Raw genomic sequence first — 23,691 nt, forward strand, 5'->3', positions numbered from 1 at the left:
CAATGGGGATTCTCCGGCCGATTGCTGAATGTGATTTTGGCGTTGCCGATCGGACAATCCCGCCCTATACCTTCCATCCTGGACCAGCCTAAAGAAGATGACTGAAAGCATTTCAATTGCGCAGCAGCGCCCTGGGTGGCGCCGATAAGAATGATGGTGCAGGTAAATGGCTATTTGCTGAAGATGGAACTGGACACTGGAGCGGAGGTTTCTATTATGGGACAGAATACGTTTGACTGCATTATCAGGGCAAACAGGATTTGGACCTAACCGATACCAGGGCTAGGCTGGCCACCTTGGACATTGCAGGTACCACCATGACTCCGTTGGTTTATGGTCATCAATCGGGTCGCCTCCCACTCATCATGGTCAGGGGACAAGGATTCAGCTTATTGGTCCATGATTGGTTGAGCCATTTACAGCTAAATTGGCAACGCCTGCTCTAGATGGGGTCCGGCGGCTTAGGCAAAGTGTTGGGCAAGTCCCCCAAAGTATTTCAATCCAGACTGGGGAAGATAAAAGGGACCATAGCTCACTTTCATGCCGACTTGGGAACCCAATCTCGGTGTTTCCGGGAACGCCCAGTCCCCTATGCATTATTGGAAAAAGTAGTGACTGAACTCAGTCAACAAGAAAATCTGGGTATCATCAGGGCAGTATGCTCTGCGGTTTGGGCGGTGCCTGTGGTGCCAGTGTTAAAACCAGTCAAGACAGTCCGGCTATGCAGGGACTATAAGCTCACCCTGAATACGGCTTTCAGGTTGGATCGCTACCCCTTGCCTCGTATTGAGGATCTTTACTCGAAGTTGGCGGGGGGGGGGGGGGGGGGGGGGGGGGGGGGGGGTGTTCATTCACTAAACTCAATGTGAGTCACGGATATTTACAGCTTGAGTTGGACACCCCCCTCCCAGAAATATCTTAGAATAAAAACATACAAGAGGGCTTTACAAGTACACACTATTACCTTTCGGGATGTCCTTTGCCTGTGCTATTTTCCAACGCCTGTGGCGGTTTGTTTAGATGACGTGCTGCTCACGGGAATGATCGAACAAGAGCACCTGGAGAACCTTGAGGCTGCACTGAGGCGTTTCTGAGTCTGGTGTCCATTTGCAGCTGGAGAAATGTGTGGTTTACCTCGGTCACTAGGTGGACTGCGAAGGTTTATACCCCGTTGCAGACAAGGCGCGCGCCATTCATCAGGCCCCCACCTCGATGGATGCTTCAGAGCTTTGCTCATTTTTAGGACTTGTTAACTATGTTGGCAAGTTCATCCCGAACCTTTCGACCATGTTGCCCCGCCTGAGTATGATTTTCCATCGGTGTGAAAGTGCGCCACAACTGGGAGCTGTGAGGGCATTGCCCTGTTCAAAATCGACTATACAGATGCTTTGCACCAGATGATTGGGTGTATATTTGAAACTTTGCAGACGGTGTCCAGTGGGTGTCCGGGACGATCCTCCGCCAGACAGAGCCGTTTTTTAAATCCAAGTACAAGTTCAAGTTCGGGTCCTCTGAAACCATCACAATCACGTTGCATCCAGGTGACCAATTCTTCAAATGCTCCCTCGAGAGCATAAAGTTTTCATTCAGCCGACTCCGATGCTGAAGCAACCTGTAACGGGGCCCCAAGGGAATCAAGACACCGTGGTGACTGAGCTCGTGGACACCGATTTGGAAACGGAAACTCAAGCGTCGGAAATCTCCGCTGGGCAGTCAACAGTTTGGCAGCCACTGGCGGAGCTGCCACCACGACGTTCCAATCGAAAGTGGCGTTGGCCTTCCAGGTTCACATCGCCCGATCCAGCACTTCAGGTGCGCCATGTCCAGCCAGAAGCAAAGAGAGTACGCCGCCCTCCTCCCCCACAGACATCAGAGGATTCTTGTGGGGAAGGGATGTTATAATCTGCAGGTGCCTTACGGGGTGGGAACAATTAACTTCCCCGTGAACCTTGCTGAATACAAGCTCCCTCATTTAGGGAATGGGGGATCTCTAAAGAATGTATAGTTGTAGGTTGTATAAATCCGGCCAGTTTGGCACTGGCAAGGCAGACCCAGTTGGGATCTACCGATGTAGATAATAGTTATTGTAAATAAACTTGTCGGTGTGGACTCCTTCGTGGCCTCATTAAAGCTGGCAATCCAGACTAATGCTGTGGGGTGACACCGATTTGAACCCAATCCCAGCAGCTGGTGAAATTTAAACTCAATTAATAAACCTATAATTGAAAGCTAGCCTCAGTAATGGTGACCATGGAAACTATCATCGCTTGTCATAAAAACTCATCTGATTCACGAATGTCCCTTTCAGCAAAGGAAAATTGCCTTCCTCACGACCTGAATGTGTCTCCGGACCCACAGCAATGTGGGCGACTCTTAACTACCCACTGAAATGGCCCAGTAAGGCACTCAGTTCAAGGGCAATTCGGGATGGGCAAAGAAAGCCGGCCTTGCCAGCAATGCCCACATCCCGTGAAGGAATAGAGAAAGAAAACTGGCATCAGTGGTGGTGACCATAAAACTACCATTTAATCAAACAATAAAGCATTGGTCCACTTTTGGGGAAGAAAATCCACCTCCGTTGGTCTGGCCTGTAAGCTAACTTACAGCAATATGTTTCACTGCTCGCTTCCCTCCGAAATGGACGAGCCAGCCACTCAGTTGTATTCAAGAAGGTGGCGCATCGCCAACTTATGAATGGCAGTCATGGGTAGGCAAGGTGTGCTGCCCTTGCCAGAGACACCCAAATCCTGCGAATGAATCAAAGAAAATCGTTCCGAAGTAGGATATACACGGCAATGTTAACTAGTGCCATTGAGCAAGTGTGAGGAAATCATACACAGCTGTGTTCGGGCTGGAGGGAGGAACAGAACTTGTGAAGAGGTTAAAGGCAGCTACAAAAAAGATCCAGATAGGTTAAGTGAGAACTGGGCGAAAACCTAGCAAACAGAGTATAATGCGGGAAAATGTAAAATTGTCCATTTTGGCAGGAAGAAGCTTATTTGAGAGATTGCAGAGCTCTGAGGTACAGAGGGATCTGGGTGTCCGAGTGCATCATTCGCAAAAGGTTAGTATACGGTAATCAGGAAAACTAATAGGAATGTTATCATTGATTGTGAGGGGAATTGTATACAAGTAAGAGTAAGAGGTGACTTCATTGAATCATATAAGATCCTGAGAGATATTGACAAGGGTGGATGTGGAGAGAATGTTTCCTCTTGTGGGAGAATCTAGAACTAGCGGTGACTCTTTAAAAATAAGAGGTCGGCCATTTAAAACTGAGGTGAGGCGAGACTTTTTCACTCAGACAGTTGTAAGTCTTTAGATCCACTCTTTTGAATCGTTTCCATCAATCCTTTAGGCCATGCGTCTCAGATCACAATGCTGTAACTCGCTGCATCACATAAAAAGTTCCGAGTTCCCCTCCAAGATTTACTGTCAATTATTTTAAATCAGTGTTCTTTGGCTACTGACCCTCCCACCAGCAGAAACAGCTTTTCCCTATCTGCTTTCTCAAAACCCCACGTAATTCTGATTGAATGGGTCATAAATTGCTTTAGCATGGCAATAAATAGTCTCTACTGTGTTAGACTTGCCCTTTTTCTGTTTTATCACACTGATGTTTTGTCCTAAAAATTGCTGAAGATGGGAGCTGATAAGGTCAAAACCAAGACAACAGGACATCCGAGTCCTGAATGAACAGGGCAAGCAAATGTAACCAATCACATTGGAGCAATAACCAACACAAGCACCAAGAATGGAGTGGCGAATTCAGTAGCAAATCAGAAGCAGAAAAATAAATAAAGAGAAGGAAAGAAAGATTGGATGAAGGGAGAGAGAGACAAAAAGGAAATGGAAAACACATTTTCTTTAAAATTTTAAACATTCAATTTCTTTGAATCTCCCAACACCAATTGAACTCTGAAGGAATGAGAGCCCACACTTGTAATACTTAATTTTCTGTGGCATTAATTAACACTTGTTAAAAGGTTACTTGTGTTACTAATCACCAGCCCTAATTATCTGTGGTGGTTTTACTTCTTTTCTACCAAATACAGCAATATCACACCATTTGATGTATTTCAATGGAGAGGAAGACAGCAAGGTGCAGCTTTCACAAAGCTAACTCGGGAATACGTTTGGGATTTGGTTTTAGCTGTGCATCTGAAGTTGCTATATCACTTGCGCTTAAATAACAATCAATGCTATGGACCAGATTGTCATTTATGATGGCAAATTCTGACCCTGTAACTGCAGAGCTGCAAAGACTGGGCAAAGCACACATTGTGCTTAATCTTTTCTATGAATGACTCGAGTCACCAGTGAAGGATAGCTGTCCACTGCAGAGAACTCTGAGTAGGCAACAGAGTGAGATCTATCAAAACGTTAAGAAAATTCGCTTTAGGAAACGTTGGTAGATTGATCGAGGAAGGGAGGAATGAGAGTATTGCGTCCAGTCTGGGTGTAAGAAATGAAAAATGAAAATCGCTTATTCTCATGAGTAAGCTTCAATGAAGTTACTGTGAAAAGCCCCTAGTCGCCACATTCCGGCGCCTGTTCGGGGAGGCTGGTACGGGAATTGAACCATGCTGCTGGCCTGCTTGGTCTGCTTTCAAAGCCAGCGATTTAACCCTGAGCTAAACAGCCCCTGTGAAATATGTGAAAGCTTTAGAGAGGGTGCAGAAATATTCATGAGAATGGTTCCAGGGATGAGGAACTTCTGTTATCTAGATGTACTGGAGAAGTTAGGACAGTTTCCTTTGCGGGAAAGAAGGCCGAGAGGAGATGTGATAGAAATATTCAAAATTATGAGGGGTCTGGACAGAGCAGATAGGCCAAACCTTTCCCATTGATGGAAGGATTAAGGACAAGAGGACACAGATTTAAGGTAATTGACAAAAGAAGCATGGCAACATGAGGAATAGCCTTTCTTGTGGGGTGATTGGTTAAGATTTGGCGTTTGGTGGGACAGGATTCAATCCAAACCTTCAAAAGGGAGTTGGGTTGTCATCTGAAAAGAAAGAATCTGAAGGGGTTATGGGGAGAAGGCAGGGGAATGGCACAAGGTGCCTCGCTCATTCGGAGGGCCATTTGGTGGAGACATGAATGGGCCTCTTCTTGTGCTGTAACAGCTCTATGCTTCTGAGAGCAATAATGAGTGACTCAGTGTTGAAGTCATGGGATGACTTCAGCTACTGGAGCAGAGAATGTGATCTGATGGAGTTAGATGTCAAGGAGTGGGAGGAGGCTCATGTGGAGCATTAACCGTGGTAAGGATCAGTTTGCAGACTGGATTTAAATCCATGCGATGATGGGTCTCAATGAGCTGAATGAAAAATGCACTTATCTTTGCACAGAGCGTCAATATGTTAATATTTCTTTTGACAAGCTGGGATGGCTTTGATTTGGTTTTACTTTGATGTATATGTTCAGCTCTGAGGATGCAGAGAGAGACTGACCTTTTTCAAATAATTGAACATTTTCTCCGCGGTAAAAATAATTGGCCCTAGTTGGATCAGAACAACAGAGAATATTCAGAATGAATCACAGAAGCATGAAAGATAGAATCAGAAAGTGAAAATATATATTTTTTAAAAAAGTGTTGCCGAATGCTGACAAATCACTTGACATGTGAAAAGACAATAGATGGGCTGATGTTCTGCATGAAGATCAGAACTTGTGATCTCTGCATCATGTGTTTATGAGGCCAGAAACAGAGAATTAAGCATCCCTCTTCAAAAGACACAAAGATGCTGTTCCTACTGCCACCATCCGGATGGTGAAGCTGATATGAGAAGTGTAATTACTTTGGAAGGTTAGACACTGTTGTCAAGCAGTGAAATGCGGCAGTCAGTTTCTCCACTGCAATATTCACCGAGAGAGCTTCGGTTTAGCATCTCATTGAGAGGGCTAGAATACAAGACCAGGGATGTAATTCTGAGGCCATATAAGGCTCTGGTCAGAGTATTGTGAGCAGTTTTGGGCCCCATATCAAAGGAAGGATGTGCTGGCCTTGGAAAGGGTCTAGAGGAGGTTCACATTAATGATTCCTGGAATGAAGAGCTTGTCATATAAGGAATGGTTGAAGACTCTGGGTCTGTATTCATTGGAGTTTAGAAGGATGAGGAGGGATCTTATTGAAACTCACAGAATACTGCGAGGCCTGGATAGAGTGGAGCTGTTTAGCTCACTGGGCTAAATCGCTGGCATTGAAAGCACACCAAGGCAAGCCAGCAGCATGGTTCGATTCCCGTAACAGCCTCCCTGAACAGGCGCTGGAATGTGGTGACTAGGGGCTTTTCACAGTAACTTCATTTGAAGCCACTCGTGGCAATAAGAGATTTTCATTTTCACTTGTGGGAAAAACGAGAAGCAGAGGACACAATCCCAGACTAAAGGGACGATCCTTTAAAACAGAGATGAGGAGGAATTTCTTCAGCCAGAGGGTAGTGAATCTGTGGAACTCTTTGCCACAGAAGGCTATGGAGGCCAAATCACTGAGTGTCTTTGAAACAGAGATAGGTAGGTTTTTGATCAATAAGGGAATCAGGCGTTATGGGGAGAAGGCAGGAGAATGGAGATGAGAAAAATATCAGCAATGATTGAATGGCAGAGCAGACTCGAAGGGCCGAGTGGCCTAATTCTGCTCCTATGTCTTATGGTCTTACCTAAAAGTGAGTGGCTGAGACTCCCACTGCACCAACATCCCACCAATGCCCCCTACCCAACCACCCCCAACCGCAGCAGGTTTCTGGTGGCAGCGGTAGGCTGCCATTGGCCGGCAGGTTCCCTGACGGCGTGGCTGGTGGATTATGTGATATGTGGTTGCCATCGGTGGGACTGGAGGCGGGGAGGAGGGGGGGGGGGGGGTGGGAAATCCCGACCAGCATCTCTGAAGGTGCAACACTGCCTCTGCATCCAACTGAGAGCTTCAGCTTCAATTTTGCACTTGAGATACTGGAACGGGATATAAATGCATTTCCCAGCAGAAGTCACTGGATAGAGATCCTAACAAGGCCCCTCCAGGGTAATTCTAATTCTGGCCAAGGCAAAGAGCAGGATCCCAACTGAACTGCAGCAACTGGATACAGATTAAAGCCAAAAAAGCCCTTCTGTTGCTAATCCTGTGTCATGTGTGCGTGGCAACTAATGAACTCCTTTGCAAGATTAAAATCATGTTTTCGGGAGTGCCGGCACATCTGCTCGCCATAAACACTGTCAAATGTTCAAACTAAAACTGGATTTGAATGTGTGATTGCTACAGGGTCAAGCCATCGCCCAGCTCTGCTCCACCATTCCAGATGTGACTGTGTTCGGAACCGCCTCCTCCTTTAAACACGAAGCTATCAAGGATTCCATCACTCATCTGATTGACAGGAATGCTGATTATGTGCAGGATGTGAAAAGGTAAGACAGATCAAGGTAAGGAGCTCGAAAAGACTGGTACCCAATGCTCAACATCCACGTCTGGCACTGTTGGGGAGAGCTCCGCCAATAGGCTCTGTGGGTAACGAGTGCAGCGCTGAAGTAGATGAAGACCAGAAATGGTGCAGGTTTAATCCTTGGTCAGTGCTCAGCTGGCTGGTCTCAACAGGTATCTCGCTGCCATTAGCCGAGAAAGCGAATCTATTAATTGGGCTTTCTATTCCAGATCCTTATCCGGTCAAAACACTCCATCCCCTCTCACACCTCACCTCGCCCACCACTCTGCCCTAACCCACACCCTGCTTTCCCCACTGCTGGCAAAGATTGTGTATGCAGAGGTTGGGTCAAGCTTGGCGGTGATGCCTTCCTAATTCAAAGAGCTTACCGACATCCAATGCTCTGCCTCAAACACGAGGAAGTGATTAACCTGGCTGAGGAACTGCCCAGTCACAGATGGTGCTGCCCAGGGATGCCACTGTCCAACACAGGTGTCCAACAGACTTTGTGCATCTGTCGTCTGTGTGCAGATTCTTAGCTCGAGGTCCTCAGGTTGACACCCTCACCATCAGTCGTTGTTGCCAGAACAGGGGCTGGCCAATGGACCCTGGCAGAAGCTGTTGCGTGGCTTTGTTTAATGTGGGTACCTTGGGGCGACATCAGTGCCCATATATTCTTGAAGGATGCTGACCAGTTTTTGGTGATGTATTGAAGCATAGGTGTTGGGGCCATTTTGCCAATGCAACCTTCTTCCACCTTCGCAGCCGGTAAGACGCACAATCTGCCTTCGCTTGTTCTGCTATTGAGCTTTTTTTTGCATGTACATTGCCTGGCATCTGGCACTTTTCCTCCACCTTACCTCCATGGGAGGCCCCAGCAGGGGCGAGGAACTCTCAAGGGCATCACTCAAGGGATGATTGGAGCTCAAAGGGCTCTGCATCACATCAAGGTGGCAATGAACTGCCAGCTCGCTGTGTGTGGGTGAACTGTGCTCAGTTGTGAGTCAGACACTTCAGACAACTGTTTTTAGGGGCTGTTTAGCACAGGGCTAAATCGCTGGCTTTGAAAGCAGACCAAGGCAGGCCAGCAGCACAGTTCGATTCCCGTATCAGCCTCCCCGAACAGACGCTGGAATGTGGCGACTAGCGGCTTTTCACAGTAACTTAATTGATGTCTACTTATGACAATAAGCGATTTTCATTTCACTTCATTTCACAATGGGGACAAAGAGGAAATTGAATGAAGGAGGTTCACACTGGTCTCAATAGTTCCTCACCTGGGCTTATGTTCTTACCTCAGTGAATGCAACATGTGATTGGGCATTTAAGGAGAGGCTCGGTAAGCATTTGAGGAAGAAGGGACTAGAGTTTTATGCTGATTGTTGAGGAGGAGAAGGCTTGAGGGGTCCATAAAGACTTCTTAAACAAGGGCACAACATTTGCTACCCTCTAATCTTCAGGCAGCTCTCCTGTGGCTGTCGGTGATTCAAATATTTCAGCTAGGGGGTCAAATATCTCAGCTAGGGAGGAAGTAGTTAATCCAAACATTGCACCAAATTGTTTCCCTGACTTGCATCAGCCTACGTACCTCAGCAGAGACAGCATCCAGCCAATCATCTTATTTGTGTCCCTGTCATGTTTTGCACTCAATTGTTTTGACAACAAACAATATTCTTTTCATATTACTTTGAATAGAGAAAGTCTTTGAGGCGAAACTTTAAAATGCCGGTAATGTGGAATTCTTCATTCAAGCTCTCAAGGATACAAGATGTATTTGTGTTTGTTCGTAGGGAGTAGAGCTGGAGGAACCCGGGTGCAACATGGATTGAAGATGCAACAGACAGAGTCAGGGAAAATGATCCAGCCAGAATAGGACAGAAATGAAAGTGCAAGAAACGTGATTTGGAGGGGGTGAAAGGGGGAGAAGGAGGGAACAAATGAGAGGGAGGCAGTGGCATTATGGTAATGTTACTTACATAGATAGATTTACATAGAATTTACAGTGCAGAAGGAGGCCATTCGGCCCATCGAGTCTGCACCGGCTCTTGGAAAGAGCACCCTACCCCCTATCCAAGGTCAACACCTCCACTCTATCCCCATTACCCAGTAACCCCACCCAACACTAAGGGCAATTTTGTACACTAAGGGCAATTTATCATGACCAATCCACCTAACCCGCACATCTTTGGACTGTGGGAGGAAACCGGAGCACCCGGAGGAAACCCACGCACACACGGGGAGGATTTGCAGACTCCGCACAGACAGTGACCCAAGCCGGAATCGAACCTGGGACCCTGGAGCTGTGAAGCGATTGTGCTATCCACAAGGCTACCGTGCTGCCCTCCTGGACTGGAGTAGTGACTGGACTACTAGTTCAGAGTCCCAGTCTGGGAACGGGGTTTCAAGTTTCAGAATTTGTTAATCAACGAATGAACCTGGAATTGAAAACTCGAGTGGGGGAAGCTACGATCGATCATTGTAAAACCCCACCCCTTACCTGGTCTAGCCTACGTGTGACACCAGATCCTCTGAAAGGACCTCGCAACACATTGAGTTCAAGGGCAATTAGGCATGGGCACCGAACGCTGGCCTTGCCGAGCTGCCACATCCCAGTGATGAATAAAGAGGCAAAACAAAAGGGCACCTGCAAGTCAGGAGTTTGGTCGGGAAAAGCTGGAAATCTGAAACATATTTCAACCCAGCTTTCAATCACCTCTGCTAATGTCTGGCTCCCTCGCGTGGCATCTATTTATTCTCGTCTATTTGTGAAACGCTTTGGGAAGTTTCAAGAAGAACCTCAACCATGGCAGCAGCAATGACCTGAATTTATATGGCGCCTGTGCTCCAGAAAGAAGTATAATCAGAGACAGATCAACATTGGAGCAGGGTAAGAGGCGACTTGATCGATATCTGTAAGATCCTGAGGGGTATTGACAGGGTGGGTGTGGAGAGGATGTTTCCTCTGGTCTGAGAATCTGGAACTAGGGGTCACTTTTTAAAAATAAGGGGTCGCTCGTTTAAGGTGGCAATGTGGAGAATTGTTTTCTCTCAGTCGGCCATTAATCTCTTCCTCAACAGGTCGTGGAAGCAGAGTCTTTGAATATTTTTAAGGCAGAGCTCGATAGATTCGTGATTAACAAGGGGGTGAATGGTTATCGGGGGTAGGCAGGAAATGTGGGATTGAAGTTACCATCAGATTAGCCATGATATTATTGAATGGCGGAGCAGGCTCGACGGGCCAAGTGGCCTACTCCTGCTTCTAATTCATATGTTCATAAAGAAAGGGATATCAGGAGTAGATGAGTAAAAAATAACTTGGCTCAGGTTTTAAGGAAAGCATTCCAGAGAAACAAACCTAAATAGTTAAAATCCTTACCACCGAGCGAAGGAGGTCCAAGTTGGAGGCACAAAACCATCTCAAGTGGGTTGCAGGGCTGGAGGAAATGACATGGGTATTGGTGGTTGAGGCCATGAAAGGATTTAAACGCGAGGGTGAGAATGTTAAATTTGAGGCATTGATGCGCAGGGAGTCAATGTAGTCAGCGGCCATAGGGATGATGCGTGAGCTCAGATATTCTGGGTCATTATACTGACCAGGAGAGTTTTGGATGAACTAATAGTTAATGATGGCGAAGGGTAGGGGAACAGTCAAGGGATAATTGGAATAGTTGAACCTGGCTGTGACAAAAGATGAATGAGATTTCAGTGGAGAATGGGCTGAGGCAGGGACAGTGCTGGTTGTCAAGGGAGGTGGATGAAGGTCTTTGTAACAGAGAGAATGTACATTTGGAAAGGCAGCTTGCAGTCAAAGTTGCAAAATGACTGATTTACAGAAGGATGGAATTGACACCCAAATAAGTGCACAAGTAACCAGTAACAGGAACATAATGGTTTGCCCTACATCAGGATTATTTTGTTTCAATGCGTTGGTTGAAGTGTTGAGGCCTAGTTATGTGGATTCATGTACCCAGTAACTGATACGTATTGCTCGGTACATACAACTCAGAGACAGGCTAACAGGTCTGTGCTCCAAATGCGTCTCCTTCCAGCCTTCTTCACTGAACCACATCAACATGTCCTCTGTGGGTTTCTCTTGTTCCCCCAGCCGCGTGTGTCCTGACAGTGCGCTGTTTCCTGGCGACGGGAATCTTTGTTCCCGCCATTTGCCAATGGAATTTCCCAGTGAAGGCACCCCACACCAGGAAACCCGTGGGCGGGGGTGTGCTGCCTGCAGAGTCCCAACGGCCGGCGAATTCAGGCCTCTATTTCTCGCTCTCTCTTGTGCTTATCTTGCTTCCCATTAAATACATTCAAGCTATTTGCTTTAACTACTGTAAAATCTTTGCTATTCGGCATGTGCGGGGAATGGATGATGTTGGATAATGAAAAATGGCAATTAAAGGCGAGTTCTATTTACCAATGGAATACAGCACAATAGTTGAAGCAAAAACTAATATGCAAGTACTCAGGATTTAAAGAACAGAATTCTTTTTACTTCCATCTTTATCAATATATAAAAACATAAATTAAGGTATAAAATAATACAGTATACCAATTCAGGTCGCAGAATATTTCATCATTGCTTCAGATTGGTGAAGTGAAGATTATTCTTCGGGGAATCATCAGAAATTCGGGTTAGTAGCGAATTCCTGAATTTCCTACTGGATTAGAGGCAGTCTTATATTTGTGGCACCTAGTTTTGGTCTCATTCGCAGGTGGTAACACCTTCCCTACATCTGCCCCATCAAATTCTTTTGTAGGGCGCGATTCAGTGAACATTTCAGGCCCGTTTGGCGGGGTGTTTCTTGGTGGCTACAGCGCCAAGATTCACTCCACTATTCACCGGCACTTTGCTGGTTTTTTGGGGGCTCGGGGAGATTCTCCTCGTTGAGGCCACACTGTGGTTTCCTGCACTGGTGAAGACTGGCTCCTCGGGGCGACATTTTGACCGGCTGCCTGATCTGTACACCCAACTCTTTCAGGAACCCCCTGTTTTCAGGACCCCCCTTCACCCCCATAAACCTTTGTGTGACTCCTGAAACCCATCTCCCTTAAGGGGCAAGGTGCATCGTGACCTAACTGCTGGCAGTGCCAACCTGGAACCTGGGCACCCTGGCAGTGCCACCTGGATGCCCTGGTAGTGCCAGGGTGCCACTGCCAGAGTGTCTGAGTGGCACTTACAGGGTTCCAGGTGCCCAGGTACCAGGGGGAATGCAATGGTACCATCCTGCCATGTCCCCGACCACCTGCTCTAATGACCTACAAGAAGCCCTGAGGTGCCATCACGCCTGGTCCATGTTTGTGGAAGCCAGTACTAAATGGCACCTGGTCAAATTCTCGCAGGATTCACCCCGTTGCTCCCGGTGGCTGCAGAGCGCCCATAATCTTGAAGAAGTCTATTCAATCGTCCCTCGGGTGAACCTGGTAATGCAAAACAAGGTGGGATCATTTGGAAATGCCAGGAAAATGTTGGGCGGTGAGGACAATAGCTGCCCTCACAGCTTGGCCCTTTCCCCACCCATAATAGGAACAGCACTGCCCATCCTCCTCCATCTGTCACGTGTCAATGGCAGCCAGGTGGACATGCCTGCACCTGAGTTCCTGCCATTCCCTGGACCAGAGATGGCACTAGGCTCCAGAATGGGGCATCAGAGAGAAGGCATGGTAATGGCTTGCTTTCGTTCCAGTCTGGCATACAATATCTGACTGCCAAAAGCTGTGGCCTTCAGACAGGGCTCTAAGTCTTTTGGGTGATTCTGTCCTTTAATATCCTCCACCTCCGCTTCTGATACTGCCAATACCATCAGGTTAGCTCTTGCCAAGATGTTGCCAGGAACCTGACCTTTCTGATAAGCCCCACCTCATGGAGAAAAGGGTCATAGTTGGGGTGGAATTTGAAAAGCTGGCAGAAGGTTTTAGCTCTACTCAAGCTTCATCTCATCAAAGAGAGTTTTCACCTAAATCTCACGATACACATCATGAGCCAATAATGAAGTATCTCCTTGAATAGTTAAAGGACAAACACAGATCTTCCATTATCAGACAAACAGATTGCTTTAAAGGACGCTGTATGTTCTCAAAGGACCAATATGAAAGAACAAAGAAAAATTCAATTCACTCAGCAGCAGATGTTGTGGGGCTGTGTGCAACAATATTTCTTCACCTCTGGGATCTTGACTTCAAACGTCAGTGTAGACGGATAGGTTAATTTTCTCTGATGTCTCAAGATTCTTCACTGGAACAAATTAAAGCAATTTCAAAACAGTTCTCAACTCCTCGCATTAAACTGGTCTCAAATCGGCCATTAACATGTGTTCATTCAGGAACCTCACATAATCACTTTGCAAGCATTATGCTGGCCTGGTAATACATGAAAGAAAAGGCACTGGATCATTGATTTGCAACATAATCATCATACAATTACTTCTATCTATGAGTGCTAAACAGGAATGGAAGGCGTCAACATTTCCTGTTAATTGAGTTTGCCGAAAGCATTCAAACAGCAATTGAGTTGTGGTGTAGCTGTTTCATGGTAGGAAACCAAAAGTCTGACAGTGTAAAGGTTTCTCAAAATGTTATTGTTTTTTTTTTAAAAATCCTTCCTTCCTTCTCACAGGGCTCACAGGGCTAATCGCTGGCTTTGAAAGCAGACAAAGGCAAGCCAGCAGCACGGTTCGATTCCCGTAACAGCCTCCCCGAACAGGCGCCGGAATGTGGCGACTAGGGGCTTTTCACAGTAACTTCATTTGAAGCCTACTCGTGACAATAAGCGATTTTCATTCATTTCTTTTCCTTCACCTTCTATATCTCCCCCTTCCTTACTTTCTCCTTATCTTCCTCTCTTCTTTCCTCTTGCCTTCTCCGCTGTTTCTGTTTTCCCACCTCACTCCCCGCCTGGGGCGGAATTCTCACCTTTGAGCCTGCCATGACGGGACGGAAATATGGAGGGCTGGATTCTCCGCCCCGCCTCGCCACATTTCTGCCCCGACTCGCCATCGCGATTCTCCGTTACGCCGGCTGGTCAATGGGGTTTCCCATTGTGGGGCAGCCCTACAACGTCGGGAAACCCCCGGGCACCGACAAAATGGAGAATCCCGCCAGGCGGAGAATCCCGCCCGGAGTATTCCCTCCTGCGGAGGCTGGCGGGAAAACACACCGAATCATCCGGTGCCGACCTCATTAATTATCCACCTGTTTGCTTTGTGCCGTTTTCAATGTCTGTTGCCAAGTGCGGGGCATATTGAAAAGGCCCCCAACATCACTGACCCAGCGTTGAAGAATTAGCAGTCACATGGAAAAATGATGGGTTGATTACGAAGAGCCAGCATGGATTTCTAAAGGGAGAATTCTGTTGAAGCAACTTGCTGAAGCTTTTTAAGGTGGTAACAGAAAGGGTCAATGAGGGTAATGCTGTTGATGTGGCGGACATGGACTTTCAGAAGGTATTCGATACAGTGCCACATAACAGGCTTGTGAGAAAAGTCATAACTCATGGCATAAAAGGGACAGTAGCAACGTGGATACAAAATTGGCTGAATAATAGGAAGCAGAGATTTACGGGCATATTTTGGGCTGGAGGAAGGATCGTAGTGGTGTTCTCCAGGGGTCAGTTTTAGGATCTTTGCTTTTCCTGATATATACATTAATGATCTAAATCTTAGTTTGCAGGAGCCAATTTCAAAGTTTGCAGATGGGACAAAACTTGGAAGTATTGGAAACTTTGAAGAGGACAGTATAGAAATTCTGAAGTGTATTGACAAGCTGGTGGAGTGGGCAGATAGATGGCGGATGAAGTTCAATGCATAGAAGTGTGCGGTGATGCGTTTTGGTAGAACAAGAGAGACAAAATAAAATAAGGGGTAAAATTATTAAAGGTGTTCGGCATTTGATGAAAATTCCTACCTATGGTGTCCAGGATTCCATTTTCTTAAACTTAGAAGAGGCCTGGGTATATATGTGCATAGGTCATTGAAGTTGGCAGGAAAGGTGGAGAGAGAAGTCAATAAAGCATATGGTATCTTGGGTTTTGTAAATAGGGCACCGAGCACAAGAGCAAGGAGTTATACCGGACATATTCAAGACGTTAGTTAAATCTCAGCTGTCGTATCGTGTACACTCTGTAGAAATATGTGAACGCATTGGAGAAAGTGCAGAAGAGGTTGACAAGAATGGTTCCAGGGATGAGAAACTTCAGTTATGAGGCTAGATTGGAGAGGTTGGGACTGTTCTGTTTGAAGAGAAGAAGCCGAAAAGGAAATTTGATAGAGATGTTCAAAATCATTGGGGGTCTGGGCAGAGTAGATAAAGATCAAGAATGAGATGGCACAGTATTAAAATTATTTGCCTTAGAAGAAAATATGATGAGTGGTTGGAGGCTGGAAAGCACTACCTGGAAGTGTGGTGGAGGCAGGCTCAATCAAAACACTCAACAGGGTGTTAGATGATTACATGAATAGAAACAATGTGCAGGGGTATGGGGAAAAGACAAGGAATGGCTGAGAGTAAAGCTGTTTGGCAGATTAGGAATGTGCCTTCCTTGGCCCTCAAGTCCTGGGACTAGAACCTGGAGCCTCTGCCTCAAGGGAGGGTATGTTACCCACTATGTCACAAAATCTTGTCAATCTTTCTTCCATAGCAAAGTTATCTTCACTCAGCTCTTGCCTTCCCTCTCCTTCCACTCCCCCCCCCCCCCAATCCTGCTTTGATCTGTTATCTTTTCCAACCACTCACCTTTCCTTCACTTACCCAAGTGCCTTCCTTTCTCCAAACCCTGTCTGATTTGCTCCATCACCTATCCCTCCCTATTTCATCCCCAGCCTTTACCTGCCTCAACTTTATGTCCCATCCATCCTGCTCTCCTTCCACCCATGTCCCCTCAAACTCCTTTCGCATCCTTCACCTTCCTATCCTTTTCATCCTCCACAGAACTGATTTGATTCTTTTCTCATCCTCTTACCCAATCCTTTCTGGCTTTCCCCCTCACTTCTTTCCTCCCTGTTGCCTCTCACTATCAGTTCCTCCAGTGGTCCAGGATATGGAGCCATCGTGTGATGCAGAGCAGCTTTGACCCTATTGAATGGTGGAACAGGTTTGAGGAGCTGAATGGCCTAACCCTGTTTTAATGTTCCTTGGAGAGAGGTAACTTGGCAACAGTACCATTTATTTTAAAGACCAAAGTCAAGATAACTCTGGTTAGGCCACCATCCACCATCTGCAAGGCACAAGTCAGGAGTGTAATGGAATACTCTCCACCTGTCTGGGTGAGTGCAGCTCCAACAACACTCAAGACGCTTGACACCATCCAGGACAAAGCAGCCCGCTTGATTGCTCCCCTTCCCACAAACATTCAAACCCTCCACCACCCATGAACAGTGGCGGCCGTGTGCACCATCCACAAGATGCATTGCAGGAACTCACCAAGGTTCCTTAGACAACACCTTCCAAACCCACAGCCACCACCACGTAGAAAGACAAGGGCAGCAGATACCTGGGAACCCCACCACCCGAAGGCTCCCCTCCAAGATACTCACCACCCTGACTTGGAAATATATCGCCGTTCCTTCACTGTCGCTGGGACAAAATCCTGGAACTCCATCCCTAACAGCACAGTGGGTGTACCGACACCTCAAGGACTGTAGCAGTCCAAGAAGGCAACTCACCACCACCTTCTGAAGGGCAACTCAGAATGGGCAATAAATGCTGGCCTAACCAGCAACGCCCACATCCCGTAAATGAATAAAAAAAACAACTCAGAGATTAGCAATATTGATAGAATCACAGTAGCTTAAAAAAAATGCCTGCTTGAAAAGTCTAGTTGAAGAAATGTCACTGAAAATAACTTATTCTTGCAGGAAATTGCTGCGTTTGCAAGATTTTTTATACTTTATGAGCAGGTCCACAGCATTGCTTACAATGATTTCGAGGGTACAATATTGTTAACAAAATCACATGAGGAGAGTGTGATGATAATGTGTTGCAGCGAGCAGAGAATGTTCCTACCACCTTCTTAGAACAACTAGGGAAGGTCAATAAAGTCAGTCTTTTGAGCCAGTCTCACAACCCAAAAGTCTTTTGAAATAGTTTATACTAATACGAAGGACAAACACTTTAAAGAAAAAAAGGCCTCATGGTTGCTTTTCATGGAATGTGGTCATCGCTCCAAGGCCAGTGTTTGGTGGCCATTTCTAATTATCCTTGAACTAAGTGACTCATCAATTGAGGCCCTTAAGTGGGAAATTAATGCCTCAAATCATCACCTGATTTAACAGGCCCAAAAACAGGCCTTCTGGTGGCATCTGTCATTATCAGGCAATCAGTGACCGATCGAGGTACACAGCATCAGGAAGAGGGGGCTGCTGCTGAGCGTCAGCCCCTGGCCTTGCTGCTGACCTGTTCTGGCCTACATGGCTACCTCGGTAGTCCTGGGCCCCAGGCGGACGCATTTCCGACGGCAGATACCGCCTCCCCCAGTGGCATTGCCAATCAGTGTACAGCTGCCTGCCTCTGACTGACAAGCAGCTCTTGGTGGAGCGGGGGGGGGGGGGGGGGTGGATTCCTCCAGCCCCTAATCCCGGCGAAGGTCCACCCAGAAGGAAAAAACAGTTCTGATCAAAATTCCCATTCCCCGTTGGACTGTTTGTTCCTTCTGGGCACTGCTGCCCAGTTTGACCTTCCTGACAGTAGGTGATGCGAGGTTCTCTCCCACCCTGTAGCCCGCGGACAAAACTCCGTTACCCACATTCAATTCCACCCAGAGCTCCAAATGCTTTGTTCAGGAAGAACTAGGCATTATAAAAATGCCCAGTAGCCCGTTTGCTCTCCCGGCACTTGTCCAGATCAGTCTATTTGCTCTACCTTTGTAATTTTTACCAGAACAACTGAACCCTTTTCTACCTCAGTGGGAGAATTCAGAATCTGGAAATATTTTGCTGACGTGGCATCACGTCCAACTGTTTATGTTCATTTATTGCCCAGCTGCCTCGCATAAGGACATAAGAAATAGGAGCAAGATGGGCCATTTGGCATCTTGAACCTGCTCTGCTATTCAATGGTTGCTCTTCTACCTCAATCCTACCTTTATGCTTATCCTCATTGGACTTGATTCTCTGAGTTTCCAAACAGCTAGTGGTCTTGGTCTTGAACGGACTCATCAGGAGAGTATAGCTTTTTGGTGTGGAGGACTCCAAAGACCCCGGGCGGGATTTTCCGTTCCGCCAACCCCGTTACCCGGCGCAGCGCGCTCCCGCCAGCAGCGGGATTCTCCGTTCCCTCGGCTGGCCAATGGAGTTTCCTGTTGTGGCCACCCCATGCCATCGGGATAGCCGCTGGTGTGGGTGCGCTGCCGGAGAAGCGGAGGATCCCGCCCACGGGGAATCCCGCAGCCCATTCCTTCTCAATCCTAAATCGCCAACCTCTCACTCAGGGACCATGGCCTCCTGGTTCTAGACGCCCTAGCCAGGGGAAAACAACCTCTCAGAATCTACCAGCCCATCATGCACTTGTTAGCTCTCTGTACAAACATTTCAATTACCTCCACTGTCCTGCTATTTTTCCATAACCTTGTGTTGTGTCTGTTCTTTTCCACGAATATCCTCCGCTCCCTTTTGAAAGTGCCAAAGCGGCTTCCACAACCATGCCCAAAGTGGGAGTGGGGTGAGCAGATAGGCATGTGGGCATGAGATATTAATGGCTCGCTGCTGGGGAAAATCAAGTGGCAAACCTAAATGGCGGCAAGATAAAAAGCCGCACCTTGTGAGATGTAAAAGTAAGTTGGGAAACAGGTGTCTACTTTGAACGGCACAGATGTCCAAACGACGGAGTCAAAAACTGACCAGGTCATAATTATATTCAACACGAGTGAACTGAAAAATTCTAACTCCCGGGTAAGACTGACCAGCCGAGGGTTCTTAGAAAAGAGGAGTCGGCTACTTAAAACCTTGAAGGGGTTTGAAGGTGTTTGATAGGGTAAAAGCAGAGACTTCTCTTTCTGCTTTAGTTGTGGCAGTGTCGCATACTAACATCCATATTCCATCAACAATTATATAGTTAGTGCTGGCTAAACCAAGCATGGCCTAACGAGATGGTGGCCCTGATAATGAATGGCTATGACCAAAAGATGGGTCTTGAAGATTTCAAGTAATGGGTCTGTGACTATTTCCTTTGGCAGCTGTTCCATTGTGGTATTGTAAAGATTATTGATACACTGACTTGGAGACAGCACTGGGGGGTGTACCTACACCTCAGGGACTTCAGTGGTTCAAGAAGGCAGCTCATCAACAGCTTCTCAAGGGCAATTAGGGATGGGCAACAAATGGCCTAGCCAGCGAAGCCCACATCCCCTAAAAAATGAATTAAAAAAAACACAAGGGAGAAATTAGTAATAATCATCTTTATTAGTGTCACAAGTAGTCTTACATAACACTGCAATGAAGTTACTGTGATAATCCCCTAGTCGACACATTCCGGCGGCTGTTCGGGTACACGGAGGGAGAATTCAGAATATCTAATTCACCTAACAGCACGTCTTTCAGGAGTTGAGTGGAAACCGGAGCACCCGGAGAAAACCCACGCAAATATGGGGAACGTGAAGACTCCGCGCAGACAGTGACTCAAGCTGGTAATCGAGCCCGGGTCCCTGGCGCTGTGAAGCAGCAGTGCTAACCACTGTGCTACTGTGTGGTAGGAGGCTATGATGATAGGGTTGGATGAAATAGAGCAGGAGGAGGATTGTATGGAGCATAAAACACTGCTATTGGTGCAAATGGCCTGTTACTGTGCAGTAAACCCAGTGTAATTCGATGTCCATAGATAGGCTCTGTAGTAAGGTCCATTCTTGGTTCCACTGCAGGATCTCCCCTGATGGAGTCGACATTGTCCTGGATTGCCTGTGCGGTGAAAATACCGGCAAGGGCCTTGGCCTCTTGAAACCGCTCGGAACCTACATCCTGTACGGTAAGTGCGGGTTTCACACCCGGCGAACACTTAAAAGAGACTGAGCATGTTTGAGAAGCTCAAAAGTTAAATAATAAGTGGTATGTGTCATTGAATTAATGTGAAAGAATATTCGTGTCGTGCAAGCATTACAACCATGTATTCACCAACTTCTAGGCTCTTCAAACATGGTTACCGGAGAAACAAAAAGCTTCTTCAGCTTTGCCAAATCAGTAAGTAAAACAAAAAAATTAATAATCAATAGCCAGTTGTATATTAGCTTTCGGTGGTACCATGAGTATATGTTCTGTGTTGTGATTTGTGCCATTGTATTTTTTTTGATAGTCGAGCTACAAATTCCTGACTCACCTCTTTAAGATTTTCTGATTCACCCGTGCTGTGAAACATAACATTTAACTTCCAGCAGGTGAATTGCTTGAATCAAAGATTGCTGCCCGCACCAAAAGACCTAGAAAAGCTCCTCGACCTTTAATCGTAAAACTGCTGGAAGATATTGGGGAGTTCCTCCTCTCCAGGGACACCTGGTGTTCCCCAGTTATCAACTTCCAGACAGTGAACCCTGAAAGTTTTAACCATATTACAGTAAGAAAATTGAAGCTTTGACAATGTCTTATATTTTTTGTAATGCTGGCCTTCCTGAACCACAAAAATAAATACGATTATAATTTTATTTAAAAATAACTTGCAGCCCCTATATTCTGAAGATTACACAGAGTTTGACAGCACAAAAACAGGCCATTTGGCCCAACGGGTCTATTCTGTTATGTTCCTCACGTTTGCTCTTAATAGATAGGGTAGTGACCATGCCCAACCCGCAAAATCCAAACCAAAACATCTACTGTTAGAGATGTAATTCAGTGATTAGGCGGCACTTGTTGAAAAACTCCCAGTGCGCTAATAGCGACACTAACAATCAATTTAAGTTAATTTGTTGAGCTCATAATGTGGCGCATGTGTGCTTGCGAGAAGGGACATGCATTCATAATCAGACACCTGCTGTCTGCTAACCAAAGGATGATGTTCGAACATTGAGCCTTTTTTTGCATTACCTTGGGAGCTTGGGAGAACCAATAGTTTCCTTTTGCTTCCTCCATTTCAGCACCTCGGTCCATCAGAGCTGACTTGCCAATCAATCGGCACCCTGTCCTAGTTGTATACATTGTTGTGATTGTTTGAAATTTTGTATTCATGCTTTTGTTCTGATGAGTGCAAGATGAAAAACTTTGGCAATGTCACACAACTGTTACAACACAGGAGGAGGCTACTCGGCCCATCATCTCTGTGTTAGCTGCCCTAATGAGGAATACAGCTAGTGCAATTTCCCCCATCTTCTTCTAAATTTAACCTCTTTTCAGCAATATTCACGTACTGTATTGCCTTGTATTTATTTACTTATATATGTTCACTTGTTGAGACCAAGTGCACGATCTCTCGGACATGTAGGCTAGAGTATGGGTATAATAGGATGTACAGACAACTTCATTTTAAAGCCATGCATCCTGTCATATTTTTGCATATTTTCCTTGATTTTACTAAACCATTTACAGTTAAGTTGAAAAACATGAATCAATTTGTAAAGGCAGGAAGTAGAACAGGCAGTTTCCATAATATATTTGGAAAAAAGTTGGCACAAAAAGTGCGTCAAAAATGGGACAACAGGAAGTGAGGCTTTGTATACAGGAAGTGAGTGTGGGCTACATATTATGTAACGTATGGGCTGCATATATGTAACGTATTAAGATACGATCATCCGTTTAGCTGACACAAATAGCGTAGATTCATTTTAGGGGAAGATGTGTAAGCTTGTTAGGGAGAAAGAAATAAAGGCTATGCTTGAAGTGAGATAAAAGAGAACGAGAGGAGGGTTGTCTGGGGATAAGTACCAACAGTGAGTTGTTGGGCCAAATGGTCTATTTCCGTGCAATAAGTGTGTAACTTAGTGCTTGAACATAGCAGACTCAAGGCTGACTTTACTTCCTACGGCGCATGTACTCACCCTGACACACTGCCCCATGATAAACCCACACTTTCTGTTGCCCAATTCACTTCGCAATAATTTTCAAATCTAAGCGATCTTCAAAATAATGCATGATGCCATAAAAAAAACTGTTGCTTCATTTTCTTTTAGCCGAATCATTAAATCGTTGCCCATGTTGTACTTGTAAGCCATTAACTCAAAGCCCTGTTGTGCTTGTGACTCATCAGATCGTAACCATTTTGTACTTGTAGTCATTAAGTCATAGTACGCGTCCTCCTTATCACTCAAGATAATCAGGTGTAAGTTGGTCAGTGGAAGGATGGTTTCAAAGTCACTTTGATGACAACCAGCATTTTTCCCCCTTTTTACAGTGGTGGCAAGTCGAGAAGGTGAACCCCATAAAACTCTACGAAGAGAACAAAGTCATTGCTGGATTTTCACTGCTCAACCTCTTGTTCAAACAAGGCGGAGCCGCCCAGGTGAAAGTCGTGATGGACAAGCTTATATCGCTGTACAAGCAGAAGAAGATCAAGCCCTTGGTTGATTCATTATGGGCCCTGGAGGAGGTAAGGATACCCAAGTTCTGTTTCGATCGGGCGTTAGCATTGTGAAACGGCCAGACCCAGTCCTGCGTACAGAGCTATGAACTGGTAGTAAACTCAGTATCGTCACATTGAGTCCGACAGCTTGGCCCAGAGTTTTTGCGAGCCAGCGCAGTTGCCTGCGGTAGACCGTACCCGACGTAAAGGTCGGCAAAATCTTAAACGCGAATTAGGTTGAACTAAAATCGATTTTACCCATCCGATATTTAACATTGGTTCAAAAACATCACACCGACTGGAAACCAAATCTGCTCATGAAACTGACAGTAATCGGCAGTCATGATACAGAGCACGCCAAGTTCACACTGATTTCATTTGTTTGAGGCAGCTCTTTGAAGCAAACACTTTTTGTCTCTGAGAGCTATGTTTTAAAAGTCTTTGTATGTTAAGAAATGTTTGATTGGCGAAGAAACTGACTGGCACGCTGATCATAGTTCAGAGTGCTTTTCAAGGGAATCTTCAGTGATCGAAAATCTGGTTACTTCCAGATGGTGGTTGAAAAAAAGCTTTTTTTCGGTGTTAAACCCATTTTCAGTTATACTGTTTAAACTGTACCGGATTATCACATTTATTTTTTTTAATGCAAGGTAAAGAACTAACCAGGGACTATGGGGATGAGGTTCATGTTGGTTCGTGATGTGCGCTGACATGTTTAATTCTGGGAGTCAGTCAGCTTTTGTGCTTCTCCCTGAGGATTCAACCTCACCTCCTGAAGACTGGCTTTCAGTACTGCGGATGTGTC

The 23,691-nt window shown here is 46.0% G+C and overlaps 1 protein-coding gene across 1 annotated transcript in view; it reads left to right on the forward strand.

The window, feature by feature from the left end:
• LOC119971095 (synaptic vesicle membrane protein VAT-1 homolog-like) overlaps positions 1-23,691 on the forward strand; it is a 168,312-nt gene that overhangs the window by 42,795 nt on the left and 101,826 nt on the right. Inside the window, exons 4-7 of the mRNA XM_038806247.1 lie at positions 7,262-7,404; positions 20,266-20,369; positions 20,526-20,581; positions 22,719-22,913. Of these exons, the coding sequence (XP_038662175.1) occupies positions 7,262-7,404; positions 20,266-20,369; positions 20,526-20,581; positions 22,719-22,913 (498 nt within the window). The remainder of the gene's footprint in view (positions 1-7,261; positions 7,405-20,265; positions 20,370-20,525; positions 20,582-22,718; positions 22,914-23,691) is intronic.

This window comes from Scyliorhinus canicula, chromosome 9 (genome assembly GCF_902713615.1).
Source record: "Scyliorhinus canicula chromosome 9, sScyCan1.1, whole genome shotgun sequence".
NCBI classification, from domain to species: Eukaryota; Metazoa; Chordata; class Chondrichthyes; order Carcharhiniformes; family Scyliorhinidae; genus Scyliorhinus; species Scyliorhinus canicula.